Source organism: Pundamilia nyererei, unplaced genomic scaffold (genome assembly GCF_000239375.1).
Source record: "Pundamilia nyererei isolate P.nyererei 1_Seehausen unplaced genomic scaffold, PunNye1.0 scaffold00034, whole genome shotgun sequence".
Classification (NCBI taxonomy): Eukaryota; Metazoa; Chordata; class Actinopteri; order Cichliformes; family Cichlidae; genus Pundamilia; species Pundamilia nyererei.
In genome coordinates, this window is record NW_005187435.1 from 1,681,813 (window position 1) to 1,699,068 (window position 17,256).

Here is a 17,256-nt window from a genome sequence, read left to right on the forward strand (position 1 = left end):
TAGCACTTGGTTTTGTTCTTTCTTTCCCAGACTACAGTGATTCGCATAGTGCATTTTAACTTTTTCATTTGTCTAAAGCTTCATGGTTAGGACAAAATGCTGTATTTTACAGTTTTTCAAAGAATCATATTTATATTCTATATCATCTTGTTCCAGCTCTTTATTAAAGATATATTTATCCTGGGTGAAATACTTGGGCCATATTTTTCTCTGAATTTTTTGCATAATCTTAAAGAAGTCCAGACGCTTTTCTTTGCAAGCTCCTTTGACTACGATGACCTGAAGGACTGAGAACCTTCACAGACTTTTTGTATAATTGTTACGTGTGTGTTTTACTAAGTCACGGCTGATGTGTTTGATGTGTTTAGAAACTTTATCTTTACTATAATATAAGAGAAACTTTGGTAACAAAGTTTGGCTGAACAGCATGAATTGACAACAGGAATTGTTGTCAAGAACACAGGGTATATGTGTGAAGATGTTCAGTATGAAAATACAGCTTGATGACCAATAAGTAGCTTTCAGCTTGCTGCGCTTTTAGTTGTTGATAGTGAGTGGAAATCAATTAAAGAGCTTTTATCGAGTTAGCTGCTCATAGATGCAAATGTTAAACCTTTTTAAAAACTAAAATATGCATGTCATTTTTCCTGAAAGTCATTGTGTTGCAGCTACTTTACATGGGAAACACACGTTAAAAACAAAGCCAATGTTATTTTACTATCAATTACTATTTGACTAGAAGAACAAGATAAGGAGGATGATGACAGAAGCAGTCTGATCAACTGTGCAAATCAAAACAATCACAATCTTTTTGTCCATACATTTCATATTATTATTTTTAATTTAAATTTTATCACCCATTCTCCAGAACAGATGACATTCCTGATAAAGGAATCCACCTGCAGTGGAACCAGAAAGCATCCCCCAAACCTCTTGTGAATTTAACAACATTTCTAAAAGATCTTCAGTTGGGATTCTTTTAAGAAAAACATAATTTAAAGGTCCCCTGTGATGTTTTAGACATCTAGTAGTGCTATGGATTTATTTGTTTTTGCACCTGTTTTCTGTATCTCTCATGCAGTTGCACAGAACATAACTGCACGGAGAGATGTGTTGCACGGAGCCTACAAAGGCAGAGGAAGCTGTTATGTTTTAGAAGAAAAAGCCATGCGTTCAGTACTTCCATTAAGCCTCATGAATTTACATTTCACACCTTGGAGAGTAACATTGAACGTAAACACAACTTTTATTAGTTTTGAAGAAAACTCCACAATTTTACTACAATTTATTTGGATTTTAGAGCTCTGGGAAAAATAACTCTCAGACGGAATGTGCTACATATGAGGTAAATATCTTCTTGCAATATGCAGCTCTACAGATGCAAAGATAAGAATAAGGAAATGTCTTTATTTTTAAGTGTTGCTGGTATTTTGTCTGCAGCTGGGGCAGTTAGATCTTTTTTTGTTGTTATGATGGCTATAAACTTGGTTATATGCTTTTATTTAACTCTCAAGTATCAGCACGGATATCAAAAAGTACAGAAAAGGTCAGGGTATAATTTTAGTTTCCAGCGTTTCATTAAATAAATCACCAGTGTGTTAGCTAAAGAAGCAGTTTAAAATTCACCTTTAGGCCTTTTCTTGAAATATTAGATATTTGTGACTGCAATATCAGTTAGAAATTCATGATATATTGTTTGTTTGTTGCAGGTTTTTAAATAAAAACATAATAAAAAAAAGTAACGACTAATCTCTATGCTGTGAAATTATGACTGGCTGTACAAATACAACGAGAATAGCATCACCAACATCCACTCTAAACTCCTGAGAGGAGCTATGACAAAAGCTTAAATGCAGACATTTCCTGTGACATTACCACTATCACGCTGCTAATTGTGTTCATAATGGATATTCTGATAATTTACTCTTTGCAATAATTGCCAGTTGGTTCAGAAAATAGGTTTTCAGATTGACTCCTAATGCTATTTTTTGCCAGTTATTATTTTTGCCATTTGTAATGTGAGAATCTTTAGATGGATGTAATGGGAAATTCCTCAATGTAAAAAAACAAATAGCTACAGCAAAAGGGTCTTACACTAACGTGTAATCTTGTCAAGTTGCAGAATTAGGAGATGTGACTCAAAAGGAAGCCCTTCGGAATCTTAATGATCCATCCAAACTGCTGATAATCCTGTGTCATTATTTACTCTCTGTTTTCGTCATGTTTTGTCTATGGGATCATGCCTTGGCAGTGACAATACAGATTAGAGGAGATATGCTTTCAAGTCAGAGCAGCATGACAGAGCAATGCTTGCCTTTTGAAGAGAGAGAAAAAAAACTCACAGAGCATTTTGATGACCTGTCTCCTTCGGCCATTCTCCACTCTCATCTTCCTTCGAGTGCTGCAACAATTCTTTCCCAGGTTCCCACTGGACTGGCGCCTTTCTCTCCCCAAATGAAGGCCCATGACTAAGTACAGCATGCTAATAACCATCATGGGTATAAAATAGAAGCAGACAGTTGTGATTTGCATGACCAGGTTATAGATCCACAAAGGTTTCAGCACAGTGCAAATAGCTGACTCCTCCATTCTCTCTGGCAGGTAGAAGATGCCGTGCAGTGAGGTGTTGGGGATGGCACAGATCATCGAAACCACCCACACAATGGTGATGACCCGTTTAGCGTGCTGGTTAGTCGACAAGTATCGTGTTTTGAGTGGATATACCACAGCTATGTACCTCTCCACACTCAGAACTGTGACGTTAAGGATGGAGGCAAAGCACACAGTTTCAAACAGGAACGTTTTGAAGTAGCAGCCACCCTCACCAAAGGGGAATGGATAGTTCTGCCACAGGTCATAAATCTCCAAGGGCATCCCGAACAAAAGCACGAGAAGATCCGATACAGCCAGGCTCACAAGGTAAAAGTTTGTAGGATTACGCATTTTTTTGTGCTTTGCAATCACTGCACATGTGAGCAGATTTCCAGACAAGCCAATGAGAAAGATGAGAAGGTAAACACTGGTCACTTGGAAGAAAAAGGGAGAGCGTTTCGGACCCAGGATTTCAAAGAGGTTGACCTCTGTGAACTGGTTGTTAGTATAATTCCCAGAGGGATTGACAGGAATGCTGATATTGTGGAGCAGTTTTGATAGGTTTAAAGAGGATCCCTGCAAAAAGAGGTCCATTGTTGAGAGGAAGGCTGGAGGAACAAATGAAGGTGTCAAAACATCCTCTGCTGGTTTCTTGGGGTATTCAGTGCTGGGGTGTTGCTATTAAAAGAAAAATAAGAAGATAAAACAGACAGTGCCGTGATCAGAAGAGGGGTTTTTTTCTGTTTAAGAGCTCTTTGATGCTGCTTATTGGGGTCAAACTTAAGCTTAATATTTCTTCATCTTGTTTAATAGAATAGAATAGAATAGAATTCAACTTTATTGTCATTGCACATGCACAGGTACAGGGCAACGAAATGCAGTTTGCATCCATCCAGAAGTGCTTTAGTGATATAGATATATTAACAATATATATTAGCAATAATATAGATATGCGAGTATATTACAGAAATGAATAACTTCTCGACGAATGCATAAATTCCCACAACATGAGACCTAATTTTATCTAACCTAAAAGCTTGGCAGTTATTATTCTTGCCATTTTGGGGGATTCCTGAGTGATTTTGTCCATAATATTTCTGAAAAAGCAAACATTTCCATTTTGCCTCAGAGAACCTCAAGGGACCATCAATTTGAATCAAAACTTCATCAGATTAAAGTCAATTAGATGACAACAGCAGAATTTTTTTCATTCTGGGTGGGAAAACTATTAACCTAATGCAGTTTCTGTTTCGCTCATGCATTTTCTATTATTCTATTATCTTCTCTGTCTCTCTCGGTTTTTGGCATCCTTTATGTCTAAGACAAACAACAGATGTTTCTTAAGATGCATCAAGGAGTGTGTGAACCAAGATTTTTCAGTGAATAAACTAATTAGTGTGATGATGTCAGTGGCATATCATTCGAAACAAATAAAGGAAACTTTAAGCTTGTTAACTAGGTATGACACATCCTTGTTTGTATTTGCATCATTTTGTTAAAGGAGACTTTGTTACTTCTATTTTAAATAGCAGTAGCAGTAAAGAACTGAAATTCCACAGACTTATAGACAAAGAACATTTTCTGTCATTTCTGCATAGGTAGAAAAAAATCATACATTTTTTACAGATTGCAGATTCCCTCGTGGACAGGAGAGCATTGCTTTTAGTGGCAAAATAATATTACTAAACTCTTTCTCATCAGCGGATGACTGTTTGGGATAATTACCACTCTGCACTGAGAGATGCTAATGACTTCATCTCAAAGGTTAATTATGTGGCCAAATCTCATGTATTACTCGGCAACTCCAAGGTTATTGGACTAATATGGTATGGACAGCATTATGAGAATTAACGTTAAATAGAGTTGAACATTATATTTATCTGACATGTCAATTAGGAAATATAACCAGCCTGCAGTTTACAAAAGATTCCAATGAAATTGTGTTTAATGTCTTTAAATCGTGTTGCAATTTTTTTTATTAATAACTGGATATTTAAGTTGAACGGACTTAATTGCGCATTTTAAAATACTTACAAGCACTAGTGAAAAAAAAAAATCAAAAGCAGACTAGATGCAGACAACCAACTAAACAGTTTCCCAAAAACTAAAACAACACTTCAATGTAAAAGTAGAAATAAATTCTCACCTTGGTTCTGCTCATCTGCAAGTCGTTTCTGACTATCCGCTCTCTGTGCGTTCATGATTGAGAATGACGAATCAAATAGCGCAAAAACGAAGCAAAATGAAATATAGATATATACATATATCGGCCTAATGCTGAATGAAAAGTAGTTTGACACGCTTCTGGTCGGTGGTTGAGGGGAAAGGAGATACTTGGAGGATCCACAGGGGAGGGGACTGTAAATGCGCTGCAGCCACGTTCCCATCACACAGAGAGAGAGAGGGAGGGAGAGAGAAAGAGAGAGCGGGGGAGGGGGGGGGGGCGTTTTCTGGGATCATACATTTGCTTAATTTATTTATTTAGGTTAGCCTATTAGGGTTGAATCATAAAGGGCGTGCGTAAGCTTTCATTCATAAAAAAAAAACGCCAAGAAAGGGGCTGATCTATAATTTTACACTTAATAATCCAGCCACTGGAAGTAATAATCTACTGTAGCACTCTATGGCATTAGAATTAAGAAATATAACTGTTAAAGGTTTCTTCTGTTTTTGCACTTAAGGGTTAACGGTGCATTTTTTGAGACAGCAGAGGGGGTTGTTTCAGCAGGAACAATTATGTTTGAGTCTATGGATTGCATATAATTGAAAGTTCTGCATAATGGTCCACTGTAAAGAGATGAGTTAGCATAACGCTCCAAGCAGATACAAAAGATCCCTTCTTTCATAGAGGACTGCATAAATAAGGAACAAAAAAGTGAGAGCCAGTGAAAATGATAGTAGTTCATGTTTCCTTATTGTCATTCAACTCTGCCCACTTTAAGGAAAGCCAGGCTAGAAATGACAACAATAATAGTAATAAAAATCATAGTTAAAATGTAAAAATACTAAAGAAATCAGGTTGTTCAACTTTGTCTCATGAAACTAAGAAAATCCTTTGATTTGTTGTCTTTGTTAAGTAAAAAATTGAATTAATGTGGATGCAAGAGCCAATGAATATCTCACTGGGGCTTATCCAAGCTGTGTTAGTGCATCTGTACATGTGTTCTGGACTTGATTTATTTTCCATGGTTTAGAACTATGTGAGGGGTTTCAGCTGGCAAGCTCAGTTTGGAGTTCCTCATTCAGAAGTGCAGTCACGTCTTTTTCTTTTCTCTCAGGGGATTGTTCCTCTATGCTCACCAGCTGTAATGTAAACCCGAGGCACATTCTTCTTATAGCTCACCTAATTTACTATTACATGAGCCATCCTTCATGGAAAGTGCAGCTTATTTTTACTGAAGCACAGGTGTGAGTTGAAGAAGCAAATCAAAGTAGAACTGGATTTGGATCCAGTCTCGTATTCCCATGCTATAAAACTTGTTAGCCTCCGTCAGTCAAATGGGGGCAGAACCCTGTCTGACATTGGGTAAAAGTCAGGCCATTACAGAGCTAACATGGAAAGACAGTCAACCATTCATGCGAACAACTACACCTACAGCCAATTTGTAATCAGCATACATATATTTGGACAGGAGGAGGAAGCTAAAGCAACCCAAAAACAGAGGGCGAGTACATGCTTATATGGTAGTGACTTGTCTGCTGTGGAGCATTCCCTTCTTTATCCTTATTTTTGACTCTAGTGGCGATCATCATTTTCATTTTAATGCACAGCAAGATGTTGTATTTAATAGCACCTGAAACTACCAGTTGAGACCTTAAAGTAATACACAAAATTGAGGTCATAGACAAGCGTGGAAAAGTGTGATTTTCTCTTTAGATTTCTATTCAGACATACCCTTTTCATAACCCAAAGAGTTTCCATTAGAAAGACTAGAGGTTTAAAGCACTTTTTGCACTGGTTTCAATCTTCAGACCCCAAAGCTTTATACATAACATCTGTGATCCAGTGAGATGACATTTTCCTGTAAGATGAACTTAAATTGAAACAGAGAGAGGGTCTGCGTGTTTATATCAAAGCTAGATTTAAATAGAAGCCTACATAACTTACTGTAATGTTTTTAAATCTTATTTCTAACATTTTTTCTTTAACTCTTACTGTGAAAATAGAATTTAATTATGTGTAAAGGTATAAATCTTTGCAGCTCCTTTATTCCTTTATTTTGTTACACATATTTATTAGTTTGTTAGCACAGCTTTGCTTTTCTAAAATAAACACTTAGACCAACTAATTTTTTTTTTGTGGTCATGAAAATTATCTATAAAAATAACAACTGACCTGGCTTAATTTTCATGGGGACATGTCACTCTTGCCACTCTACTGTTTTTATGTTGCTGAGTGAAGTGCTTAAATGGGCATTTAAATCGTTTTTGCTTGCTGCAGTGATTCCTCTTGAAAGCCAGTGATGTTTTTTTCTGTCACTTTTTCTTCTTCTCCCATGCTATGAGAGCCTGCTTTTCAAAGTCCACCTTCCTATTCAGCTGGAAAAAAAACAACAACAACTGATTTGTGACATGGTTCAACAGCATGTCTTAGGTATCAGCTCTCAGACGCCATGACCCAGCCTTAAGTGTGAAGGTTGCATAGAAAAGTTGTAAGGACTTTTTGAGTTTTGAACTTGTCCAGCAAGCAATCCTGCCCTGTTAGCTTTAATGTTGTAAACAGCCTCCTGATGCGTTAAGTGACATTTTGACTAAATAATTAAAGTAAAATGTCATTATTATAGAACACCCGCCGTCTTATGAAGGCCGTCCAAAACAACTATTTCACAATGCCTAGGCCTATGTTTATACCTCGGTGAAGACTGAGTTTTTTGTCCTGTGGTCAAACTGTGTGGAGGTACAAAATCGTGCAGCTGTTTAAAAGCATGTCGGGCAGAATTTTAAGTGCCTGTGGGTAAAATACTTTCCTCAGCGCATCTAACAGAAGTGCATCTGAAAATTAGGTTTCAAATAGTGTCTGGAAGATACTACAAAGCACACAGTATCTAATTTTCATTCTCACACTCCTGACTTATTTGTAATGTGGCTGTAATTAGATAAATCAGCATAATTAAAGCTGGTATGTGCGATGTTTAGTGATTTATAAGTTATTACTAAACCCATCTGTCTGGTTGAGTTTTGTGTACAACTAAAATTTTGTGGAGACTTCCTGTTTTTATGATGATGAGTAATGTGAGGCAGGTGGTAGGACCCATCACACAGTAATCACCAGCAGACCAAAGCTGAAAATAAGCAAGACAAAACACAAACTACAGAGGAGAGCAGACAAACTTGTGGCATCTGAACACACTTGGAGTGAAAAGGGGAAAGTGAAGGGGAAGCAGTACTTTTAAAATCAAGTCAAGATGTCAAGATGATGACACTGCTTCAATAATGTTGAGGTCTGGATTCTGGGGAGGCCAGTCAATGACTGATAGTGTTCCATTGTGTGTTTCTTCTATCCACTTGCATTGGCAGAGTGTTTGGGATCATGCTCGTGCTGAAAAGTGAAGCCACTTTCAGTCAGATGCTTTCCAGGTGGTACTGCAAAGTGGATCAGAATCTGATGCTATTCATCAATTTTGACAAGATCCCAACACCACTGGCTGAAATGCAGAGCCAAAATACAGCAGAGCCTCCCCCACCCTGTAGATAACTGTAGACACTCACTGTTGCATCTCTCCTGCCCTCCTCTGTAGCTACTGATGATGGGTTGAAACAAAACGTTCTCGTATTTTCAATTTTACTCCAAAAGGCCTTTTGCCACAGATTTTCAAACCAGTTCTTGCAAATTCAGCATAACTCAGCTTTTTCTCCCCGTTTCCTTTTATGAGAATGGCTTGTTGACAGCCACCCCCTGGCTGAGATTATTTCTGATTAATCTTTAGTTAACAGTAGTAAACTAAATCAGTTAAAGGGCCAGATGCACCTCATCCTTTTTCTTAAGGACATGACTTTCAGACACCTGCTATTAATAGCTTTTTTTAGGTCTGTCACTTCTTCTTTTTAGCTAATAGGTCTTTGGGAACCATCGTGTTCATGAAAAAATACTATTATGTCGTGTCAAATTGTATCATATTTTTTTGCATTTTTTGCAGTTTTAACACATTATGAGGGAAATTTGTTTTTTATGAATGGCTGCTAGTAACAAAGTGCCTACAGATAAAATGTCAAATTGGTTCTTTGCTAAATTCCCTCTTATGTGAGGGCACAACACTGGTGCATCCCTGAAGTTCAGCGCCTTTTTTATTCTTGAATGATTCATAGGTTGGCGGCTGATAATTTACATTATCAGGCAGCAAAAATAATGTAAGTTTAACAAATGATTACACTTTTTGCAAACTTGTAGAGTAAGGACTCATGCACTCATATTGCACTTAACTTAAAATTAACATTCCATAATACAGGATATTAGTTCTCTAGTGATTGCTTAGGGGAAATTGCCTGCCATCCACACACACACACACACACACACACACACACACACACACACACACACACACACACACTCTAATACAGGACTGAGACAGTAACTCCCAGTTTACAATAATGCCATGACTGCTGCATTGAAGCATGAGAGGATAGCTTGTCTGTATCGCAGTGATGCCAATGGCTTCTGGCAAATACTCTTGGATGAAAACACATCAGATGCAACCTGTGGTACAGTACCTCTGCTGCACATACTGGATAATCAGGTAAATATATGCTTGTATGAATATATGATGTGAAATAAAGTCAAAGCTGTTTTCATGAATAAATGTAAGCATTTAAAGTTAGATGGAAGAAATGGTAGATTCAGTCTGCTCTTTTGGGAAATTCAAACCCAACTGTGACATCTTGTGGCACCACCTTAAATGCTCTCAGCAGGTTCTTCACATACTGATTCTGCTGTTTGAAAACCCTTTTCTTACTGTAGACAATGTTCCCAAAGAAATAAAGGAACCAGCTTACACGTGATCATCATTGTTTTTGTGTGTGTGTCATTATGCAAATATCATCAAATAAAGTGATTTTACAAGAGACGAACTGTGTAACTGAAGACAAATAAAAAGAATGAACATTAAATAAATGAAGAACCTCTACAAACTGCACTCACATCGTTCAAACTTCACACACCCTTAACTTAGGCACGCTTGGGTCTGCTTGCAGCTCTTTCTGACAGCAGGGTTATATGCACAAGCTCAATCAATTCAGAAGCATCCATTCATACATAATGCATCAGGCTTTTCTGTTCTCAGTTTGGAACGAAGGATTACCACCATCACCAAAACAGAATGTGCACTAATCTGCTCTGTCAACTTTTTGGTGTCCATTTTAAATAGACTAAATACTGCAATGCTATGCTATGTATAAATATTTCAGCTACACTGTAATCCACTGAATGACCTTCTTACTTCAATTTCATTTGATCCTTAAAGACTATTATTCTTTTAAGTCGTATGCAGGAAATTGTGATTCTTATTCAGTCCCTGTATGGCTTTCTCTATTATTCCATGTGGTGACACACTCTCTTTGCTCAAAGTACACACAATAAAATTGCTTGTCTGTGCCATTTTTAAATCCGTAACACCACCAACACTGCTGTTTTTAGTTTAGGTATTCTGTTAAAACCTACTTGAAAACACTTATAGTTATTTATAATTAATGGGCTTCTAAATACCCCAGCTCTTGCTTTATGAGAGCGGGGAAAGGCTTTGTTTGCATCCAGGTAAACAGCCTCTGTAGAGAGTTAGAGAGAGACTGTATTTGCTCAAATGCAATCTCAAAACAATCAAGTAACAGTTTAGGTTTTCAGGTTTCTAGCTGGCTACACTGGAAGTCCCAGATTATTGGTCATTTTTTCCAAAAACCCAAGTCACTAGACAGTTCCTGACAGGGTTCAGATTCTGTTTATGGTCACCTTAAGATGTGTTTTGTGGTCTCCTCCAATTCCTGAGGGAAACATTTGGCTTATTGGCAGCTCCATGCTCCACATGTGCTGACTTGCCAGTCGGTAATTTTGTCTGTCTGCTATTCAGTGTTGAGTGCTTCTATACCTTTTTTGTTCAAAACAGCTGCCTGCTGTGGCCACACTTCAGAGCACTCAGATGGTCAATCAGAAAAAGTCCAAAAAACAACAATAGTCATGTGGTTTCAGCTGGAAAGCTCCTGGAGAGCTGCAGTGATTATCTCTTGCTGACAACTTTTAAATTATCCGTCTGACATAACAAGAATGTAATTTGCACCACTTGCAGGGATGAGGAACTTGAAGATCTAGCTTCATTATTACACTTCTGTACCAAGCATAATCCTAAATATATAAGGTTTTAAAATACCACACTGCAACTTAGTGCAATGTAATATTTCTGGATCACTTGTACAACAAATGGAGGCACCTGGGGAAAAGTGCAACCCTTAATGTAAGTAAAGAATTCCACCAAAAGCCCTTCCTGAATAATATCGCTGATGGCAGATGGCACAGAAATACCAAGCCAAATCCTTTTATGAAACCTCACCCAACACTCGTACTCTGTATTTGTAATTCAGCTATAATCTAATAGTTATTAAAAAATATATTTGTTTTGGCTCAACTTAAAATAAAGAAGATGAAGCTACAGATAACATGTGAATGAACAATTACAGCACGAATAAGTATTCAATTCAACCTTAAAAAATCCATTATAATTTTCATAAAAGGCAATGTTCTACACAAAGCACAGTGTTTTTTCTACACAGTCACATCATAACAAGAGCCAGATGATGTCGTCTATAGCCTTTGATAAAGCACTGAATCACTGCTATTATTTCTAGCTGAAAAGATGCTACACTAAAAACAAAAACTTCACCACAATAAAAGAAACAAATAAAAAATATTCTTCTTTCATGCATACTGCAATCATTTCTAATTATTTTCAGTGCCATGTGAGATAATAACATGTTTTTTTCCTTTTCATCCACTAATCTAGGTGCACCTATTTCAATTGTCTCACAGGATTTGAGTGGTCTCTCAGATAATATCCCAGCTGGAGAGAAAAACAATTGTTGCCCTTGACACTTGAAGTTGCCAACAGAGGGCACAGCACGTTCAGGTTGTAATATTGACTGGATACACCTCCACAAAAGCAACTGCGGATGTTTGGAAAGCATGACAGCTGTGTGATATCTATAACTAAATATATATTAGTTATTATCATGCAGCAGTTAACAAGGTGGTGTCGAAGTGTCCAACAAAAAAACTCTGGAAATCTGGGTGCTCTTACATGCTCTTTTGCAGCTACAATTCCCCAAAAGTTGGGACGCTGTGCTAAATGTAACTAACAGGCAATGATTTGCAAATCTCATAAACCCATAATAGAAAAGATAGCATGTTTAAACAAAGACATTTTACAGTTTCATGACAAATGTCGACTGAAAAAGGCTGAAAAATTAAATGGTAATAAAAAGAAATGGCTGGAGGAACAATTTCCAAGTAATTGGCGACAGGTTAACAACATGGTTGGGTAAAATGAGAGCATCTTAGAGAGGCTGAGTTTCTCAGTTTCTCATTTACCATGTGGAAAAGCATCGCATCTAAGTGGAAAACTGTTCTGTGGTCAAGTTCTTTTTGGAAAACATGGATGTCCCATCCTCCAGACTAGAGGAGAGCAACCATCCAGCTTGCTATCAGCGCTTAGTTTAAAAGACTGGATCTCTGATGATGTGCAGGCGCATTAGTGCCTGTTCAATCGACAAGTGTGGGAGCACACTGTCAGTGCCCAAAGAGCCATACAGATTTCAAACATATGCTCCCATCCAGATCAAGTCTTTCATAGTTCAGCAAGACAATGTAACTGTTATGCATTCTGCATTACAACAGTGTGGCTTTGTAGTAGAACAGTGTTTCCCAACCTTTTGGAGCCAAGGCACATATATCACATTAGAAAAATCACATAGCACACCACCAAACAAAAATGTTAAAAAAAAAAGCATATTGATCATTTTTTCCCCTTGCACCACATATATGGGTTTGTCCCCAGTATACCCTTTTTGCCTTCTTCTGACCACTACTCATGCTAGGGCCTTCATCTGGGTTGGACCCAGGTCAGACTGACTACTTTTTCTTTTCAAATATTTATCTATTGCTATTACGGCTGCCTTGTCTCGCTCACAGCATATGTAATTTCTTCTTGTCTTCTGTTTTATTGGCAGTTGGCAACCAATTTAATTAGAGCAGGTAGTTGTACTGCCCTCTAGTGGAAGTTGTTCTGCCCGTTACTCATGCCGGTCGCATAGTGTGCTAATCAGGTGGAACCAGATAATCTTCCACAACACACCTGATCATTTCTCATGGCACACCTATGTCCCACAGTGGTTGGGAAACACTGTAGTAGAAGAGTCAGATTGGTGAACTTCCTGCCTGTGCAATCCAGACCTTTCACCGACTGAAAACATAGCTATAATCTTATATGAGACAATGAGAATGGGAAAACCTTCCTTTCCCAGTAGTTTAGCAGCTGGTCTCTTCGCTTCTCAGACATTTATAGACTGTGGTTAAAAGAAGATTGATGCTACACAGTATAATTAATTGTATTCTGTTTTTATTTCAGTTTTACACTGCATTCCAGTGTTTTTTGGAATTGCAGATGTAAAATACTCTGCACTAATTTACATCTTTATACAAACAGTTAAGTTGTTTGTGGCGACACTCACTCTGCATTTCCCCTCAGTTCCACACAGTGTTTCTGGCTTGCAATTTTATTGTTTTTGGTTTTCTCATACTCCTCCCAATAGCCCTGTTTCCAGCTGCGCAACAATAAAGTTCAGAGCCCAGTATTAAACCCATCATGGCAAAGGCAGAGAAAATTCACAACTAAATTGTGTGCATTTAGAAGCTAAAGAGCCAGAAATTTCCCTCAGGTATATGTGGAGACCAAAATAGAGCAGGTCTATTGGCAAGGTAGCTCAAAATGAAACTGTGAAAATGAAATGTTTTTGCAGATAGGCACATTTGTTAATAGGTTCACTAGTTGTATTTTTGACACTCAATCAATCAATCAATCAATCAATCAATCAATCAATCAATCAATCAATCAATCAATCAATCAATCAATCAATCAATCAGTTAGTTAATGCAAGATTATTGATATAATGGTGTCCCTTGATTTAAGCCTTTCTGCTATTTTCGCTACAAAGTAAGGGTTTTCTAATTTTGAAGGAACTAATTTCCCCTTTATAAGTTTGATTGGCCTGCTGTAACCTCCAATCATCACTGCAATTTTATGCTAGAGTGTGTACTGATGTAGATCTCATCACTCAACTTCTCGGGTTAACTACCCCACTTTTATGAAGGTGGTAAGAGTGAGATTACTTAAATTTGTGCAGTATGGAAACTGATTTATTCCATGTAGAAGTGGAATAAACCATAAGGTTTCATGTATACTTTGTCAAATAACTCTCAAATGAATAAAAGCTTGGAAGAGGTGCTAAAGTTTTTCATTATTTAATTGTTGTTAAAGTTCTTAAAATAGTTACAACTTAAACACTTTGTTGAGGTGGGAAAATGCAGTGTGAGGACATTGATGATAGAGATAGGTTTCTGGAAAAATAAAGAAATAAAATCTGAATAAAAAGATGTAACTATTGTTCTGATTGTGTGCATAACTATTCAATTGGTTCCTCTGTTATTGTATGGGATGCCAAGAGGTCATGGTCCCCTTTAGCCACATCTTGGTTTCTCATGGCTTGACCAAAAATAACTTTTGGAACTAATGCAGGGAAATGCAACCAGTTTTACTACAGTGACATAATATAACTGATGTCATAAAATGATATTTGTTTTGTGTTAAACATCTGACGTATGTGTTTGAATGCAGTCTGCTGTAGCTGCTTTTAAGACTGTTTGACTTATATTCATTCACACAACTACACAGAATCATAACAAGTAAAATAAGATGTAGCCTAGTTTTCTTTTAGAAAGAAATTCTGTCATTGATTAACAAGCGTAGGCAACATGAGACAAGGTGTAAAGTGACATCAAGTTTAAACATAGACTTTATGTCCGCAAAGAGCAATAAATGTACAAAACTTCATCCAACATGATTCAGTAAACATACAGCAGGGCCATTCATCTTACATGATGTAGCTTTCACATGTTTTCTTAGAGCACTTCCCCTTAGCGTTGTCATGTAAACATGACTGGCCTTTTGCTGCACAACGTTTTTCCATAGTTGCTCTTAACAGTGCACTGCAGATGTAAATCAAAGAGGCTTTGAAGTCATGATTTACCAAAAAACCCCCAAAAAAACCACAGGCTGCCTAAAAAGAGCACATATCTCCAGTGTAAAACATGTTTAATCATTGCTATTAGTTGCATCACATGAGAAAATTTTAAGTAGAGATGTGTGGCTGTTTTATCCTCAGATAAGACCTTGGCCTCTGCATCAAATAATCACACAATTTGAATGTCATTTGGTTTTTAAGGCCAGTGTTTCGTGTTGTTGGACCTTTTGAATCTTATTAATTCATTGTTGCTTTGATTTTGAGAAGTGAACTTGTTCCTTGATTCTATTCATTGTGTTTGATCCCTTGTGTTTATGAGTTTTTCTTTTCAGTGTTAGTTCCCTACTATATTATTTGAGATCTCCAGGTCAGTCATAAATGACTTTAGTGTTATGAGTTTACTTCCTCTTCTCTCACTCTTGTCTCTGTGGTTCTTCCCTTGGTATCTATATATGTTAAGCCTGTCATGGCACATCTCTGTGCTTGTTTACCTTTGGACTCCCCAGCCCGTCATGTCTCACTCTGTGTGTGTGTATGCGTGTCTCACTCTCTCTCTCTCTCTGTCTGCCCTTTCATGTCTTTTATGTGTTTATTATTCTCTTCCTGCATCAAATTTGTGTGTCTAGAGTCTGGGTTTTTGTCCCTGATGTGTTTCCTGTCTTATTTTAATAGTCTTTGTCTCACGTATTTACTTTTGCTTCCACTGTCTTATTACTCCTGATTTCTCCCTGCTCTTTTTCCAGCTGTTTCCACTTCCCTGATCACCCTCTTGTGTATCTAATGTCTCCATCTCAAGTCACCCTTCCTCCTTTTTCCCAGTTCCTGTTTCCCAGCCTTTGTCACAAGCTGCAGGGGCAGACCATGTGGAGGTGTGTGTTGAGGACCCAGGAGCAGACAGAGTCGAGGAGACGGGACTGAGTTTTAACTAAAGGCGAGCCTTTATTTGGGCTGATAATAGGTGTGAAGGCAAAGCATAACAGGAACAGAGGCTATAGCTAAACTAAAAACTAAACTGGAAAAACACTAGAAATGACTAAATGGAGTAACTATGACTACTGTGAACAGGACTCTGTGCAGGTGCATGAAAAACTATGAACCACATGGCATGAATAAACCAACATAAACATGACCAGCATAGAACCTCTTCGTGCGGGTGCATGAAGAACTAAGAATTCAATGACATGAATGGCAATATGACTTAAATACACACATGAGATGATCAGGAGAAGTGGAGACACATGAGGACACAGCTGACACACAAACCTAATGACGGGACAGGGGAGGTGAAACTAAATACGATGAACAAAGAACACCACACTCTTTCAAAATAAAACAGGAAACATGATGAGACAGACATGACAATATGAAGGGTAAGGGAGACCAAAACACAGGGTGAGAACACACGGGGAATCTACTAAACAATGAACAATAACAGTGACCTAGGCATAATAGAAATTAACTGGATAAGCTAAGCTAAAACATAAATGAATAACAAAATACAGTGAAACCTTAAAACACTGGGTCACATGTCCCAGGACCGTGACAGCCTTAGTGTTATTATCAGTCAGTTTGTTCCTGGTTTTTCTTTTGTATTTATGTTTTGCTTTTTGTTGGCTCACTTTCAGTTTACCATCTGCTTTTCCATATCAGCATTTGAGTCTTCGCGCTCATCTCCATGAAACCTGACACCGTGTCCAATGAATACCTTTGGTGCATTTATGGCAGTAACCGTGGTAACACATGACAGAACATAATCACTTCTAAGCTGACAGCACTTGACACATTAAACACATAAAATATGACAGTCATAGAATTTGATCAACCTACATGGCTTAAGATCTATCCAACTTACAATGGCTGCTCGAACAGATTTTATTTAGGCTTATTGGACACATTTCAACAAGACAGTAATTCTGACAAATAATCAAATTTAAAAAAAAGACCATGTCAGAGCTACTGTACTAAAATTAAAGAATAATAAACAAATGCTAATTAAAAAATAGCATTTAAATCATGAAACAAATGTAATTTATTATATACTTCTGCTGTAAACATGTTAATGATTTGGTAACTATGATGTTCACATGGACAATATTACTACAGTTTAGTGTCAGCATAGAAATGTGTGTTAACTGGGACCAAGTAGAGTTGATTCTGATAAGACTTAGCTATGCAGTTATTTGGTCTCAACTTAAAGTCTTGATATTTTTAGCCTGATCCATTACAGTCGAGTGGAAAAGTGTCAAATTAGTTTAAAGTAGGATTGATTTATACATGTATATTAACAGAAAATGTTCCTTAGTAAGAGAGTTGGAAGTTCACAGCAGTAAAATTAGACTATTGCAACTGAACATCTGTTTCCAACCTGCAACCACTATTTATTTGAGA

At 37.4% G+C, this 17,256-nt stretch overlaps 1 protein-coding gene across 1 annotated transcript in view; it reads right to left on the reverse strand.

The window, feature by feature from the left end:
- Positions 1 to 4,793, reverse strand: part of nmur3 (neuromedin U receptor 3) — a 9,957-nt gene extending 5,164 nt beyond the window's left edge. The window contains exons 1-3 of the mRNA XM_005729855.1: positions 4,739 to 4,793; positions 4,627 to 4,631; positions 2,343 to 3,270 (exon numbers count right to left, since the gene is read on the reverse strand). Coding sequence (XP_005729912.1) covers positions 2,343 to 3,270; positions 4,627 to 4,631; positions 4,739 to 4,793 — 988 coding nt within the window. The remainder of the gene's footprint in view (positions 1 to 2,342; positions 3,271 to 4,626; positions 4,632 to 4,738) is intronic.
- Between the last annotated feature and the right edge of the window lie 12,463 nt (positions 4,794 to 17,256).